The sequence below is a fragment of the Erpetoichthys calabaricus genome, chromosome 8, assembly GCF_900747795.2.
Source record: "Erpetoichthys calabaricus chromosome 8, fErpCal1.3, whole genome shotgun sequence".
NCBI lineage: Eukaryota > Metazoa > Chordata > Cladistia > Polypteriformes > Polypteridae > Erpetoichthys > Erpetoichthys calabaricus.
In genome coordinates this window covers 143,230,543-143,246,760 of record NC_041401.2, presented here as the reverse complement: position 1 = coordinate 143,246,760, position 16,218 = coordinate 143,230,543, and the positions used below count along the sequence as shown (strand labels likewise).

General features: G+C 34.9%; 1 protein-coding gene across 17 annotated transcripts in view; it reads right to left on the bottom strand.

Annotated features, from left to right (window-relative positions):
- The window catches only part of LOC114656134 (poly(rC)-binding protein 3), a 366,542-nt gene that overhangs the window by 8,458 nt on the left and 341,866 nt on the right, over window positions 1-16,218 (bottom strand). For 13 of the 17 annotated variants that reach the window (XM_051931200.1, XM_051931199.1, XM_051931194.1 and 10 more), the window contains 2 exons: window positions 13,463-13,515; window positions 3,325-3,494 (listed from right to left, as the gene is read on the bottom strand). In XM_051931200.1, coding sequence (XP_051787160.1) covers window positions 3,325-3,494; window positions 13,463-13,515 — 223 coding nt within the window. Of the gene's footprint in view, window positions 1-3,320; window positions 3,495-13,462; window positions 13,516-16,218 lie in introns of those variants that run through there. The other 4 variants (XM_051931195.1, XM_051931198.1, XM_051931203.1 and 1 more) reach the window with 3 other exon arrangements.

Genomic DNA, 16,218 nt, shown 5'->3' with positions numbered 1-16,218 from the left:
TACAGCTCATTGTTGTTATCGCATGGTGGCCAGAAGTCACAATGTGTGACATTAGGTACATGCTGGTTTACAAGATGATAGCAGGCGGCTGTCAATATTTATGGCTGTGGATATCCTGAAACAAACTTTGAGTGCAGTACTCATTCCAGGAAGCCAGAAAATTGTGGGGTTTTTTTTATTTGACTTTGGGTTTACATATTGATTTACAATAAACTAACCAAGTAAGTAAGAAATGTGTTTGCAATATCGAGTCACTTTCAAAAAAATTTTAACATCACCTCACCCAAATGTGTTAAGACTGTCAGTACAAAACTACAAAAATCAGCAGCAGTCACATACAGTGGAGAAGTCGCTAAGTCAAGCATCACTGTAATTTTACACTGGCCAGTATTCAAGTGGCTTACAGCAAAATTTTCTTTGAAAACATTTATTTATTTAGGATCAGAAACTAAAATGGATGGTAAGAAAACTGTTGATATTTAAATGGTAACTCAAATGGTCAGTTTAATCCAAAACAAATACAGTATGTTATTTGGTTTACATTAGAAGCTTCATAGCAAATGAGAACTGTCAAAATACACAGTAAATCATTTAAGCAAATGATGGGTCATTCTAATATTAGTGCTAAATATATACTGTATCTGATTCTGGACACAAAAAAAACCAAAACAAACCAGTTAACATATCCATACTGGAAAAATATGTAAGAAAAAAGAAAGAAACTTGCTGTGTCAAGTTTGCTTCCAAGATGCAGTATTATTTATCAAATTATATGTCTCTTCTTAGAATTGCTAGTGAGATGGCCCATACTGTTTGTTTAGAATTACACTGCCTGTTGTGAATGGCTGACACTTAATTTCTTTCTCAATTAATGTCATGTGCCAGAAAATGTTGCTACCCATTGGTATGAATTACTGTAAACATGCCAGACTTTCAGTTGAACCTCTGAATGAAAAGGAGACAACAGCATCACATTTGGCAAAAATAGTGTTAAGCTTTTATTGTATTCCATGAAAAACATGGGCACTAGCTTGCATTGTTACATTGTAGAAGGTCTAAGGAGTGACTTGGGACAAACTATACACAACCAGGTTATTATATGCCTTAGCATTTTCTGAGGTGATTTCCTCCACCTCCATTCAGAGAAAAATGTGGATGCACAACGGGAGTAAAGAGTGGTGGGACAGTATTGTTAGCTGCTTTGAAATTCCAAAATTCCAGTAGAACCTTTGAATTAGACAAATAACATTTGAATCTCTGTATTTGAATGTGTAACATGATGAAAAAAAAGAAACATTCAAGCCACATTCTTGAGTGAAAATGTGATCTGACTGCTTAAACTCAGATTAGATATGCATGGTGGAATTGATTCAGAATTACCTGATCTGTGCAGCGCACACATTCCACATAAAATGAATGTGTACTGTATGTAATACTCCTGCCATATTTTAATGATACTATGTGGTTTTGGATGTTTACACCAAAATCCAATATGTGTCAGATATGTGGAAAAATCAGAATCAGTTTCTATTAAAATAATAGTATAAATACAGAGTTATGGACTTTGACTTGATTTTTGCTTGCAACAGATACCATTTTCTCTAAATTTTGCATTCCTCATTTCTATGCTTTCCTTAGCTAATATATTGATACTTTACCTTCAATTACATTACTGTTATTAGTGTTCAGTGTATTAATAAACTAAGTTTGCAGATAAATGTGTGTTTGGGTTTAAATCACATAGTGTTTTTATTTTCAATAGAAAATCACCTGCTTTCTCAACTTTTTTCAATTACAGAGGGTCAGAGTACCAAAGCCTACCCCATCAGTACTTGGCATATGCAGGACCCAGCCTTGGATGTAATGCCATTCTGAGGTATGCTATAAAAAATAACTATCTACTTTTATAGCGCCTTACATGGTCAACAGAGCACTAAAGTATTTTACATAAACAGCAAACATACATTCTACCTGCAACTTTCTGACAGCAAGTCCAAAGCCCTAGGTACTAAGCCACACTTGTATCTCTTTATTTTAGTGATAGATGATTATACAACTTTTTGAATTTGGTAATACACCTATTTACAGTTTATTATTACTTGAATTTCATTGTGGTAGTCTAGATGTTCGGAAAATTCTTTGACAGCCTGTAAAGGTGACATGCTAATACTGAATGCTGAAGGAGTTAGAATAGCTGCCCAATAAGAAGATCAGTAAAGAGCAAGATGAAAATGAAACTTGGATTTATGAAATGAAATACAAGGGTGTGAAACATTTACCTGTGCTTTAAAAGAAAAAAGATAATTGTGTAAGAAACAGTAATTGTATCAGACTTGCATATCACAATTACACTATAATGTGTGTTATACTGTATATTAAGGTTTATTAGAATATACTGCATATTCAGCACAATGATTCATGTGGTAATTAGGTAAGCTGCCAGTCTGCAGGTCTATTCAAAATGTCACTTCCACACATACTAACACATGACTAACACATTTGGGGCACTGTCAAGCTGCTTTCAGCAGATTAAAAGCAGTTCAGAAAGACTCAGTGAAGTTCTGCCCAACATCAGGGTTCTGATCTTCTGTCAATCGGTCCTTCCCTTGTTGTAATTATGATGTGTCATGTACACTCCTTATTTTAATAACATAGCTCTAAATGTAAATAATTGTGTAATCAATAAAGTATCAACATAATGTAGACTTCAAGTTATACGGGAATGGCTCATGTTGTGTTCATTACTGTTGTCTTTTTCTGTCAATGGAAAACATGCCTTCCACTCCTCACAATGCAAATCTCTTGTAACTGCCCATTCCTCCTGGTGTATTTTTTATTTTCATGTTGCATTGTTTTTGGAACTTTATTTTCTTAGGAGAAATAGAATCTACATCATTATTTTCAACTTCAATTCATTATTTATATTACTGAGTTTTTCTGTTTTTATACATTTCCTTAATTAGCTTTTGTATTTTCCATTTACCAAATATAATCAAATAAAATGTACAAATTATATAAAATTATGTGTAGCTGTTTTTGAAACTTTCATGTTCATATGGTCTTTTGAAAATGTGTATTTTGAATAGAACCTAAAAATTCAGGCATTTACTGTATGTGTGTATTACTATGAAAAGGTGATGCAGAGGCAGATTATATGGATTCTGGCATTATTCCACTTAAAACATAAATAAGCATGTAGACATGAGGAGTAGACACCACAGCTCATGATGATGCTACCAGATCTTTATCCCTAAAAGATCATTTTAAACACAAAGTAATTATACAACATGTAAGGCTACAAAAACTGGCAATGGGATCGATTACCTTGCGTTAATGAGGTACTGGGCGAGGCTAATGTTGGCAGGGGATCCTGTGATGGTGATTTGACGCTCCGTTGAGCCTTCCATGGCATTAGCAATTTTGATCTGTGCTCCAGACATCTGTCGGATCTCGTTGATTTTGGTTCCCTGGCGTCCGATTATGCAGCCTATTAGCTGAAAGAAATTTCAGAGGTTCTTAAACGGAAGAGGCTAATGGCCATTTAAATTAGCTTTTTAATGAACTAATTAATACTGTGACAATTTAAATGACAGGATTTCAAATGACAGTCAACAGAATTGTTTCTGTTCATGAACTGCTAAATTGAAAACAACATCAATATCAAAATAAATTTATATTTGAAGACAGAATAAAGCATCAAGATTCTTACATAACACTGGAAATGAATACTATATTACAGAGCTGTAAAAGCAATGGTTTAAAGTAAGCTAAGCATACAGCAGAGTACTGGAAATATAGGATACAAGATTATTCAAACATAGGACAGATCAGAAGGTACCACAGCTGGTAGCATTGCTACCTCAAACAGCTTGGGCACTAATTTTATTCCCATATGGTATGCTGGAGGTCAGTGTTAGTGTACTGGCTTGGATGTGTTCAAGTGACCTGCCATTCTGAAAACACTGTCGTAACAATACCAATGCCAGTTTAGGCCTTAGCTTCCTGTTCCTCTAACCAGAATATGTATTCTATAATTTGGGAAAAGAATGATAAAAAAAAAATAAATGGCACTTGTCTCACAGTAAAATTGTCATTTTTACCATAATAGTCTTCACTTACACAAACTTCAAAAATATACAATGTTCAGCTTTGGATATGGATAACTAAAGCAGATAAAAGATATCTTAATTTATAATTAGATTAATATGACTTTGCTCAAAAGAATAAACAAAGCCAACCCGAAATTCTTATTTATAACATCACTACAGAAAATGTGTTCTAACTGAAGAAACATCCACCTGCAGTTGCTACTGCCTTGAGCATTTTTTTACGTTTATTCTTTCCTTATGCCCAGTTCTGTCAAAATTGTCTCTGATCCCTACTGCCCCAAACCAAATTAAACAGTTTTGAAAATGGATATATGGTTTAATGGTCATTACTTTGAGAAACACACCCCTTTTTTTCAAGTGGATTTTTGGCATAACACGATGTTGGCAATTGGCGAAAATTTAATTTCTCACAGAGCATAAACAGCACTACTGTCAGCAAATCAAAGCTTAATGATATTTATGGGGGTGGTTTTGGTTTGGAGTTGGAGTAATCCATTTAATACTTCAACATGAAGCTTGATTTTAATCAGGCAGAGCATGGCAGCTTGAAAGATTATTTACTGTATAATTCAGACAATGTCATAAACTTTCTTGACTCTTGCCTTAACCATAAGGTGTACTTTTGTGAATCTGTAGTGAGAATTTAATACCTATTATTCACAGACTCTTATGTGGATCCTCTGATTTTGTTTCTGCCTATTAGAAGCCACACATGGACAATGAAAACTTAAGTAGGATTAATAAAGTGATTTAATTGACTATTATTTGTACAACAATCTGATTTGTTGATTTTCTTTACAATTGTAATTAAAATGGAATCCTTTCGATCATTTCAGATTTTATCCTTTCTTTTAGATGTTAACAATAATGGTATGTGACTGTTTTATTAGTTATTCTTATCCTCCTTTTGCATTATTTTTTTCCTAGACTAACACTGATATGGATAAGTAATTTATGGTTTAAGTAATCTCCAGAATTACCCTTCTACGAAGCTTTTGGCATCAAAACTGATTGTAATTAAGTCTATAGGCCACCTTGCTGGATAAAGCTGAAACTTGGTAATGCATTGGAATTGTCACCAGCAAAAGCAGGTCCGATAAAAATTAAAAGATCATATTGCTGGTGGCGTATATTCCTTATGAGTAAGTTTTAGGGTAGAAATTTCTTACACCACAACCAAAAATTAAAGTCACATGAACAAACATTTATTACAAGAATATCTAATCAGATGTTTATTTGTTAATACTTTTCATTTAAAAAGTCTTATTTTTTTGTAGAGTCAATGTTATAGCCCCTTGCACATGAATATAATTGTGTCAACATGTCAAATGCAAAGGCACCACAGCATCGAGGAAGTGTTCATATGCATTAAGCTTGATGCACACCGTGAGAACATCAATGAAGGGACAATTATGAACATGTGTTAAAATAAACACAAATTAAAAAAAATGTGGAAAAATTAACACAGAATCCTGACAAGTACATTCTCATTAATACAGCCTTCAGAAATTTTCTACATCAATTTAAAGGGCCCTAGCAAAAACAACAGTGTCCTTATTTAAACAGGTACCTTTGAAAGAACTGATCACTTGCTATCTGTTTTGCTGAACCCCTTGTGTTATACAGATATCCGATACAAGATTTCCAAAGCTGCCAACCTTCGCCACAGAGGTAAACCCACTTAAGCAAGGTGTGACAAACACTTCACTTCAAGCCTGAAGAAGTGTAATATTGACATCACCTATGTCTGGGAAGAATTTTTACACTTTGAGACTGAAATGTGCAACTTATTAATACCTGCCCTATATAAAATATCAGTCACCCTTGCTATCTTGGAAATGCCAACCCATTATGTAACAAAGACATGGAGTCTCTGTACAACCATCTCCACACTGACAAATCATATCTAAATCATCTTCATATGTAAGAAACTGCCAGTGATTATGGGGCCAATTGATGGGTTCAAAGTCACCTTCACGTCTCCACCTAGCAGCTACACATCTACATGGCTCCACACAAATTTTATCTGAGTGCACTATTCACACACAGTTTAGTCCCCAGGTACACATGATGAGTGTGATGCACACAATACCTGAATACATCTATTGGCACTCTTTCTTCCTGTTCTGGTGATATACTAAAGCGTCTAAACCTTTCACTCTCCAAAAAAGTTTTTTTGTAAGCATTTTTTGTGATCCCACAGCACTAGAGTATTAAGATTTGATAGAAAAGGATAAAGTACAAGAATAACTCAATGTTGACTAACAGAGGACTGGAGCAAAAGAAAGTTTGTTTCCCAGTCACCTCTGTCCATTTCTGTATTTACAGTCCTCTTATGACATTTCTCATCTAGCCTTTCAACACCAATATCCTTGACTTGGCAAAGAAACAGAAAATGAGAATGTAATGAGATTTCATGTTTCCAGCAACAGTCTGACTCTTTCAAAAGAATTCCCTGTGATGCCACTCAAACTAAAAGATATAATATTGTCCTGAGTCTGCCCTGGGTTTCCTGTCATTAGGCTGTGCTCAGTACACTACCAGGAGAAAGCCAGGAGTATCCTCACCTAGCTCCTCTCAACTCAGAGCAGTAACAGCTGCTTTACTCTGGGTTCCTGCTATATTGTTGAGCTCTTTGCTTAAATAACAACAACATTTATTTATATAGCACATTTTCATACAAAAAAGTAGCTCAAAGTGCTTTACATAATGAAGAAAAGAAAAATAAAAGACAAAATAAGAAATTAAAATAAGACAACATTAGTTAACATAGAAAAAGAGTAAGGTCCGATGGCCAGGGGGGACAGAAAAAAACAAAAAAAAACTCCAGACGGCTGGAGAAAAAAATAAAAACTGCAGGGGTTCCAGGCCACAAGACCGCCCAGTGCCCTCTGGGTATTCTACCTAACATAAATGAAATAGTCCTCTTTGTATTTAGGGTAAATAAGACCAGAGGGGTATTTTTCGTACGTGGATTACTCGTTTAGCCGGATGTAATTGTTGACGATTTGGCATGATCCTGGATCTGTCGGTTTTTCGAAACTCTTGCTGGAAGTGTTGTCATAGCAACACATCCAAATCCTCAAACCTGCTCGGAGCAGGTTTGTTCTACGTAAACAAGGATTAGCTCACACACGTAATCAGTGTCCATGCGTGGAATTCATTCAGTCATGACTTCGCCGTTCATGAATGAGCGACCAATTGATATCGGTGCGCAAATTATAAGAAGAGAATTTCATATAGAGAGGGGTTTGCGCGATCGGCAAGATCCTTTATTGCTCCCGGAGGAAATTCTTTTCGAAAGATACTGCTTTAGCCGAGGGGGAATATTGTACCTCAAAAATGTATTAGGACCTTATATTCGAAGTCAAACTCGGTGAAGTCGGGCTCTCACAACCACACAGACAGTATGCATTGCTTTGAGGTTTTTTGCAAGCGGCACTTTTTTTATATACTGTAGGCAATGTGGAAAATCTATCTAAAAGTGCAGTTTGCCAGGCAATTCGTAAAGTCTGTTTGGCTCTGAAAGATTTCCTTCGGGTTTTCATTGTGTTTCCTGGACACCTGCGTGTGCAGACAAAAGAGGCGTTTCATGCCATTGCAGGTAGGTAATACACAGGTAAAAACACCCACAGTTCCATAAAGAATCTCACAATCAGCCTAACATTCTAATTACCCAGGATTTCCAAATGTGATTGGGGCACATGGGACTGATCACAGTGGAGTTTGATCAAACATTATTTGGAAAATGTACCACTCCTCCTGATGAATAATCAGACACAGTGTCTTCATCAAATATTTGACCTTTGTTAATATCTCGTTGGTCAGACACAGGTTCTAGGGATATGACATTCCCTACAACTGACCCAACAAAAAAAGAGGGCTATATGGAACATACCTATGGCACACATTGAGGACAAATATATGCAATGACCATCCTTTACCTGAAATGAAGTGACCACTGCATCCTGCCACTGGTTCTGAGGAGGAGCTTCCCTGTGGAATGCTTTCAGAAACAGGGCAATGGGCATTCTGCTGGAGAGCCAACTCTTCTGCAGGGGTTAGGTCTGAACCGCGTAGACCTCCACCTGTTTTTTGCTTGTCTGCCTTCTTATTAGCTTTAAAATTAATGTTATTTACATTATATATGATTCTTTATGTCATCAATTCTTTAAATAGTTATATACCAATATTTACTAGTTTGAAGTATATTCTTGTATTTCACTTTAACCTGTTCCCGTGTTCTCCTTGTGCTCACGTTTGGTCTGGAATTATGACATATTAAATAATAATTAATCTGACACATAGGAAATGAAACGCTGCTTTCAGTAAGTACAATGCACATGCGTTTAATTTGTCGGCCACTTTTTGCCAGCCGTCTTTTCTGGTTTGGGCTGCTTTTGCAGTGTTACCCCTTGTGCATATTAAATCTTGAAATCCTTCGAGTAACTAACTAATTAACTAACTAACACCCACACATACATGCACGCACACACACACGCACACAGCTTGTGTGAAAAAAAATGCGCCCGTTCTTTCGTCATTTTGTTGCAGCCTATCAAAGACTTGCTGATCATGTTTTCTAGACTCAGTATATATGGGCTTTTCACTCAGCACGGGTGCGCTCATTCATCTCGGATGATTAGATCCAGCTAGACTAATTTACTATGTGGCTGTGTTTGAAAAACCGACTTATCCCGGATGAGTTTCACCGGCATTAACTCATCCAAGATCAAACATCTGATCTCGGATGATTTAAGCGACGTACGGAAAATACCCCCAGGAGATGAATTTTATTTTGTCAACTTATGTCCACAATATTTTGTTTCAGTTTCCATTAACAAGTCACAGCCACTGGTGACAATGATGTAAGAGCAGAAGTTCACAATGGAGGGGGAGGGATGGGTCACAGCCCACTAGCAGGCCTCATTAAACCTTTAGTGGGGCAAGATGAATGAATATAATTATCAAATACCTGCAAAATACTGAACTCACTAAAATCAAGCAGGACTGTCAAACGTATCTTTTTCACTATTCACAATACTGTAGCATCTTGGCCAGAATGTAGTATGGCAGCCATAAGACACTAGGATCTGTCAAGGGAGGTGAAGACCATTACAAAGAGCTGTGGAAACACGCAAGACTTTGACACTGAGAGGATACAGGGGGTAGCACCATGACCAGGTGAAATAAAAAGGAAGGTCTGGGCCAGAGTGGGAGGCATTTCTTTTGGAAATGTAGTGGGTTAGATGGTGAGCACATTAGCCAGATGTAAAACTTTTGAAACAGCTTGTAGTCTTGCTTGAGAAAAGAGCGGAGAGGTTATTGTTGATTATATAGTGGTGCAGAACCATTTCCTTGTTCTGCTGCAACTATTTTCCAAATCAAGTACTGGGTCACTCTAATACATTGCATAATGACTGCAATGACTGTTAGTTTTCACAAAGACCCCCTTTAATGTTCATTGACTAGATAGTGTCTATAGTACTAATCTGTAGTTAGAATGCGTACAGGCAGCTCATAATGACCCAACAAGAAAAAGTGAAAAGAAGGCATGTCCTTCACTGTCATAAAGACCTATGAGACCCACAATCAATTCAAGATGTATGGAAAAAAAATGTGTGCTTTGTTTTTCAAAGAAATCTATTTGCAGGTAAAGAGGGTGATCAAGTCCTCCCTACAGTTAGCCTTTTGAGATAACTCTACCACCACTAACCATATGCAACCTGTCTTCTCAGAGTTTTCTCATCTCCAGAGAACTGTAGGTAGTGACTTAACAGTGCATAAAGAAAAAAAGTGATTTGTCATGTTATAATAATGCCAGCAATAGCATGATACATTCTACTTTTAGTGATAGTGAAGCATACTAAGGTGATGACTTTGCACAAACTGTAAATGGTAATGCCAGTTTTGAATGTGTGTCATATAAAAAGAGTGTATGCCAACTTTTAAAGATGCCATTCACTGATATCCAAGGCGCAAGAAACATGAGCAAAGGTAGAGATATTCTTTTAAAGAATTTCTGTTGTCAATGAGCCCAAAACACTTCCAGAGTGGCAAACACTGAAATGCAATGCACATTTTGTCTGATTTCAATTATGATGAGCTCCTGCCTACTGCCTTTGCACCTCTTGTATAACAAGGTGCAATTTAAAATCCTGAACATTTCCTTTTCACCAAAACTTTATTATTTGAAACTTCTTATGGACAGCAGATCATGAGTAAAAAACATTTTAGATCTGAAGTATTTGCATTTAGTTATCTGTCACTTCACACAGTGAAAATAAAACCATTTTTTGAAACCAGTGGTGGAACTATGTTTTTGGGGGCCTGGAGCTTGAACTGTTATGGGGGCCCCTTCACAACTAACAATGAGGTCTGGCAAACCACTGTTATCTTCTTCAGTGAGGTTGTTACATGATAAATCACTACAAATTTCTAAAAAAAAATAACCACTACATCTCAGATTTAAAAAAAAATGCTATACAATACTATCTCACATGTCAAAATCACTGATGTTAATAAAGATTTCCTATGCCTTCCTAGTTTGAATTATGAGGGCATGAAAATTAAAGTTGCTTCTGGACAACCAGGGTTAGGGGCCCTGAAGCTAAAGCTTCATTATTTTCATAGTAGATCCGCCCCTGTTGGAGGCACTGATTGAGAGATCCACTAAAGTCAAAACACCTAAACAGAATGTTGTTGATAAATCACTTGTGCTTTAGAAGGTTTGTTTGAAAATGAATCAATACTAATATTGCACAATTACTGAGTTGGCAGTGTCTCTATTGAACTACAGGCAAAGTTTATTGGTAGCTTAACAAAAGTGAAGTCTGCTAAGTGATGAAAAACTAAACCAGATGGATTTTATTGTTATTAATTCATTTATTTTTACTATTCTTTCTTAGTTTTACCTCAACAGCTATAAATACCTGATATTGTGGAAAAACTAAGGTGTCCAAAATAAATATTTTCCCCCCACTTTTGTGTTTTCTCTATCTTTCTCTTTCACAATAGGGATCAGACTCTCTTTGCTTTTAATATTTGACACGGCAGACGGCTATCATGTTTGCCCAGCAGGGGTTGGGCGGCCTTTTGGCCTTGGATTTTTTTTCTTCTTCTTTTTTTTTTGTTTTTTTCTGTCCTACTGACCATACGATCTTAGCTTTAAAATGTGCTGTATAAATAAATGTTGTTGTTTAAAGCTAAGCTTTGACATGGCATACTATCTATCTTCTATATATTACCTTTCACGTCTATTATATAGTGCCCTATCTATCTATCTATCTATCTATCTATCTATCTATCTATCTATCTATCTATCTATCTATCTATCTATCTATCTATCTATCTATCTATCTATCTATCTAAATCTCAGATGCCATTTGTTTTTTTTATGGCTATCAATACAAGTTGCATTCTCTTGCACAACTTGATGTTCTTCTGGTACCTATTTAGCAGCTTTGACATTACATACTAGTTTTTTGTGTATTGGGGGCCCAAACAATGGTTCAAGCCCAGGGGCCCCCTCCCCTGTAAAGATCTTTAGTATTTTAGTATGACAGTTTCATGAAGGAGATGGGAGGATAACCTCAGACATGTTGCTTCTGTTACTCCATTCACTTTTGAAAGTCATAGTATCTGGGCTGGCTGTCCTTCCTTAGCTGACCTGACTGCAGTGACAGCCCACGCAATGCTTTTGTCGTATGTGGAGAGAAAATGTATTTGCATTTCCTCTTGTGTTAAATTTGGCCATAGCTGATGGAAATACTACATTGCTGAATCCAAAGGAAAATTAAGTCAATTTTGTAATTATGTTATGAAAAAATGTCTGCAGTAAGTAAGTCAGCATTTTGAAAATTATATTTGCATAAAATTATATTTTATATTTTCAGAGATGCATAATAATTTTGTGCTTACTTTAAAAAGTAATAATTAAGCCAAGTGAGTAGTGAGCAGTTTTTGTTGCCATCAAAAATACTTGTAGTGTCAAATTCTATATTTTAGTAATTACTGGTTATTATTTATCCAACTCATTTTATGTAAGAATTTCAATAACTAGTAAAATAATTTTTACTTACTTAAAAAAAAATTAAGGCTGTTTTTTAAATGCTTTATGCTTTAAAATACAAGCAGTGTAACAGCACTAGCAGAAAATATAACTTTGTTAATAAAAGAAATGAAGAATAACCAGTAAACTGCTTAGTACCACCATATCCAGTACAAGTTTATCATAGTCATGCCCTAATCTGTTGGTCACTCTTTTCTACTCTCATTCTTCAACAGACCAGTGCTTAACCCAGTTTTTTTGCAGCAGCTGATGATACCTCTCAAGATCTTTCATCTTTACAGATCAACCTACTCATCACTGGAAAAAAAAACATTTCAGATTTGGTGGTGATAATTATCATGTTGGCTGGTTCTCAGCACTAAAGGCCCAGTGAAAAACTTGACATAAACAGACCATTTACAACCCAAACTGAGATATTATTTTTCTAATGACTACATGGGAATTCTTCTGCAGTGCTTCAAGAGGTGAGAGTTGAACTCTGAAAAGAGAATACAGTACTAAGATAACTTCACTATATGTTTGGGTCTTCCAGGTCTTTCTATCATTGACCATTCAAATAAAGTGGTGCTTGAAATTAACACTATTCCTCAATAGAATGTCTTGAAACATACAACCTAAATCAGATGGCCTCACTGCAAACTTAATTATTGAACCTTAGTCCAAGCATGCAATGTACACTTGTAAGCAACTGTAAATAGAAATGTGACTAGCAAACACATCTAATAACAATTTTTCACTTAAATTTAGATCAGTTAAGCGGTTTCTCTTAATCCACCTCTCCAAGTATTTTTGTCATTTCCTAAGTCTCACAACAGAACAATATGCCAGTAGGTCATACCTTTTCAAGTATTGCACCCACAGTGTATAAGAAAGGTCAATACTCTTGACAGCTATTGGTCTTGTGCACAACTGTCAAGTTTTTCCTCTGTGCAAATTCAGATAATTTTGAACTGACCCTCTAGGTCATGAATATAAATTTCAGATTCACAGCTCCCAGGTGGGTGAACTCCACAATATAAGAGAGACTACCTAAAATTAGATGTCTGATCTCTGAACCAACCCTGTCTGATTATATTTAACTGAAAGTTTTTTCTCTCTCTGCTTGTAATGTACACTCTGAGTCTCTAAAGCAAAGTTCCATTGCCAGGGTCTAGTCTGTCTGAAACTGTTTCATAGATGCTCATCATTTGCTCCTGACATCCACTTTACAAGAGACATCCTCCCAACAGCATTGTTCCAAACAACTGTGTTTCTTATGAAGATTATAAAGATGCATACTCACATCATTGGGAATGGTGAGTTCATGAGTACTGGCCGGGGGATTGGCATCCAAACCTGAGAAGATTGGGGGGAAAAAATAGCTCTTTTAAAAAAAAAAAAAAACAACAAAAAAAAAAAAACAAGTGTTTCAACTAAACAGTCAGTTCAACCTGATATGTCTGCCTAAAAGAATTGGTAGAACCTAGGATGAAAATATCAAAATTCATCTGAAGAGCAAACCCTAATTTTAAAAAAGGCTTAAGGGTTAAAAAAAACTGCTGCAAAATAATTCATTCACTTTGAAATTGTTATTTTAGAACACACAAAAGTCATTGCGAAACATTCTTGATTGTAAACTAAGAATATAGTATCTAATTTACATGTGTTTTCTCATTTCTACAAGCAGATTTGTAATTATACATTGTTAGCAGATCTAGAAACATCCATTTTACTATGGATAAAAAACACTAACACTTTTACAGCTATTTCCAAAATATACCAAAGGACTAAACAAACACTTATTTTAAAATGATCTTACAACTTTTGAAATAATTACCTTTAAGCATTACATCTCATCACTCTTTAAGGTTAGTCTGAATCTTCAATACCTAACTTTTCTTTGAACTACTAGCAAATGAATGTGTAAAATGAATACAGGGATAATCTATTAAAAAATAAAAACGCGTCACTTATATTGTCTAAAAATATTTTTGATATGTAAGTTTAAGTTCATGTTTGTTGACATGGTGGCAAGATATTTCTTTTTATTAATGTCTGACTAGTTAGAGAAAAAAAACAATTCCAATGCAGATGCTCAAATATTTTAATAAATCAGAAATTGTATAATATTCTGTTTTTTGAAAAAAATAGATGATTAAAATAAGTACACAAAAATAGTAATTACTATACAAAATATAGAGGGGTTAGTATATTTTACGAAATTAACATTTAATTGCATTCAATTAGTGTAAATGCATGTAGGTCATTGCGCTCATTATTCTTGTTCGCCTTAATATTCCTTGCTATATTTTCCAGTTAATCCCTGGTGCTTATTTTAGTATTTTGTGTTCGGTCAGCTATGAATAATGTTTGCTAATTTATATAATTTTGTTGTAAAATTAGACATAAGAACAAAGGATGAAGTGCTGTTCATAAATATACCACATAAACAGTGGAAATATGATTGCAAAACCTACTTGCAAGGAAACAAGTATTCTGGTTATTATATGGTATTACTAAGACAAGAGTTAATCATATATTATTTTTTGACACACTGGAAAATAGTATTTCAATATAGTCAAATCACAAGAAGCTGTCAAAAATGTCAGTTCTTTGAGATCAAGGGAAGTTACTCAAACATTGGCATCTTAATTTTTGACACGTCTTCAACTCAAACAATTAGAATGAAATAATAAATTGTTTCCAGTCAGCATAATGGATATATTAAACTCTTTAGTATAAATAGCTACAGATACTGATAAGAGAGGTCCTGTAGTAATGACTGTGAAAATATTACAGTTATACTTTCAAAGAATCTTCCTGTGATTATGTTTCTGCTGAAATAATTTACTGACAAGTGGTGGACAACATTTCATAGAAAAGTGTTCTAAAAGTATACTCACTGATGCTGCTACTGGGCCTTGACTGGCCTTTCCTAACAACAGCTCATTAATCTGGCATAATGTTACTGTCAAAATGTAGATAAGAAATATGCAATATTAGATCAAGGTAAGAAAACAGGTATGTTTGTTATATTTTTAGGGATATTGTAAAATTTGATCATTTGCTTTCAAGAAGTTCATTATTCGTAAAAGTTCACTTTCTGTTTTTTGTGCACTACTTGAAAAATATACCGTTATCTTATGTTTTAACATTTGATGATTATGTCTCAAATCTAGTATTTCAACCATTATGCCCTTAAAAGGATCTGTTTCATACACTTCATTGTAAGTGTTTTTAACTGATAATTCTATGGATTTTTTTTAGAATGTAGTAAAAAAATTTCAGTTTTATGTCAAACATAGTTTGAACCTGGCAGGAGTTTCTCATTGCAGCATCCTCTTCAGTATCATAATCCCTGCTGTTGAGTTTCATCCAATAATATAAAAAAAAATACATCCAGAGAAGGAATTGAAAGCGAAACCAAGGAACATACTTGGCATTGGTTGTGCCAGTTAGGAACTCATTCAACAGAGGAATAAAATATAAACTTGCAAACAATATTGAAAAAGAAAATGAAAAGCCAACACTAACAGTGCCACCTTATATGTTAGATTGGTGCAACCTACACTTGGCTTGTTACAGAGCAATCCTGCAGTGTTTTGTTGTGCAGGATGAAGTTATGTTTGCTGTAATCTGTTATTCACATACAGTAGTATCTTGAATTCTGAATTAGTCTAAGTAAGGATAATCAGCATTGAAATTACACCTCTCAGATTTAAAGTATATAGTCTACCAGGTTTTGGTTTAATGTCTGGTGTTTGAATTAATATAAGGAACTATAAACGGGGGATTTGTTATCATATGACTGTCCACAGTGGGTAAGAATGTTGATTCTGATGAATGCACTGTATCTTAACTCTTTCTTTGATATGTTACATTAATTGTAATTATGTTTAGACTTTTTCATATTGCAGTGTGTGTTTCGTTTTTTTTATAACAACAAATAAAATGAAATAAAAAAAATGTTTGTTACACAATTTTTTAAATAAAAAGCAAGACAGGTGCTACTGTTTTAGTGACAGTGTTCAATATGTAAGTGTTGTATTGATAATCAGG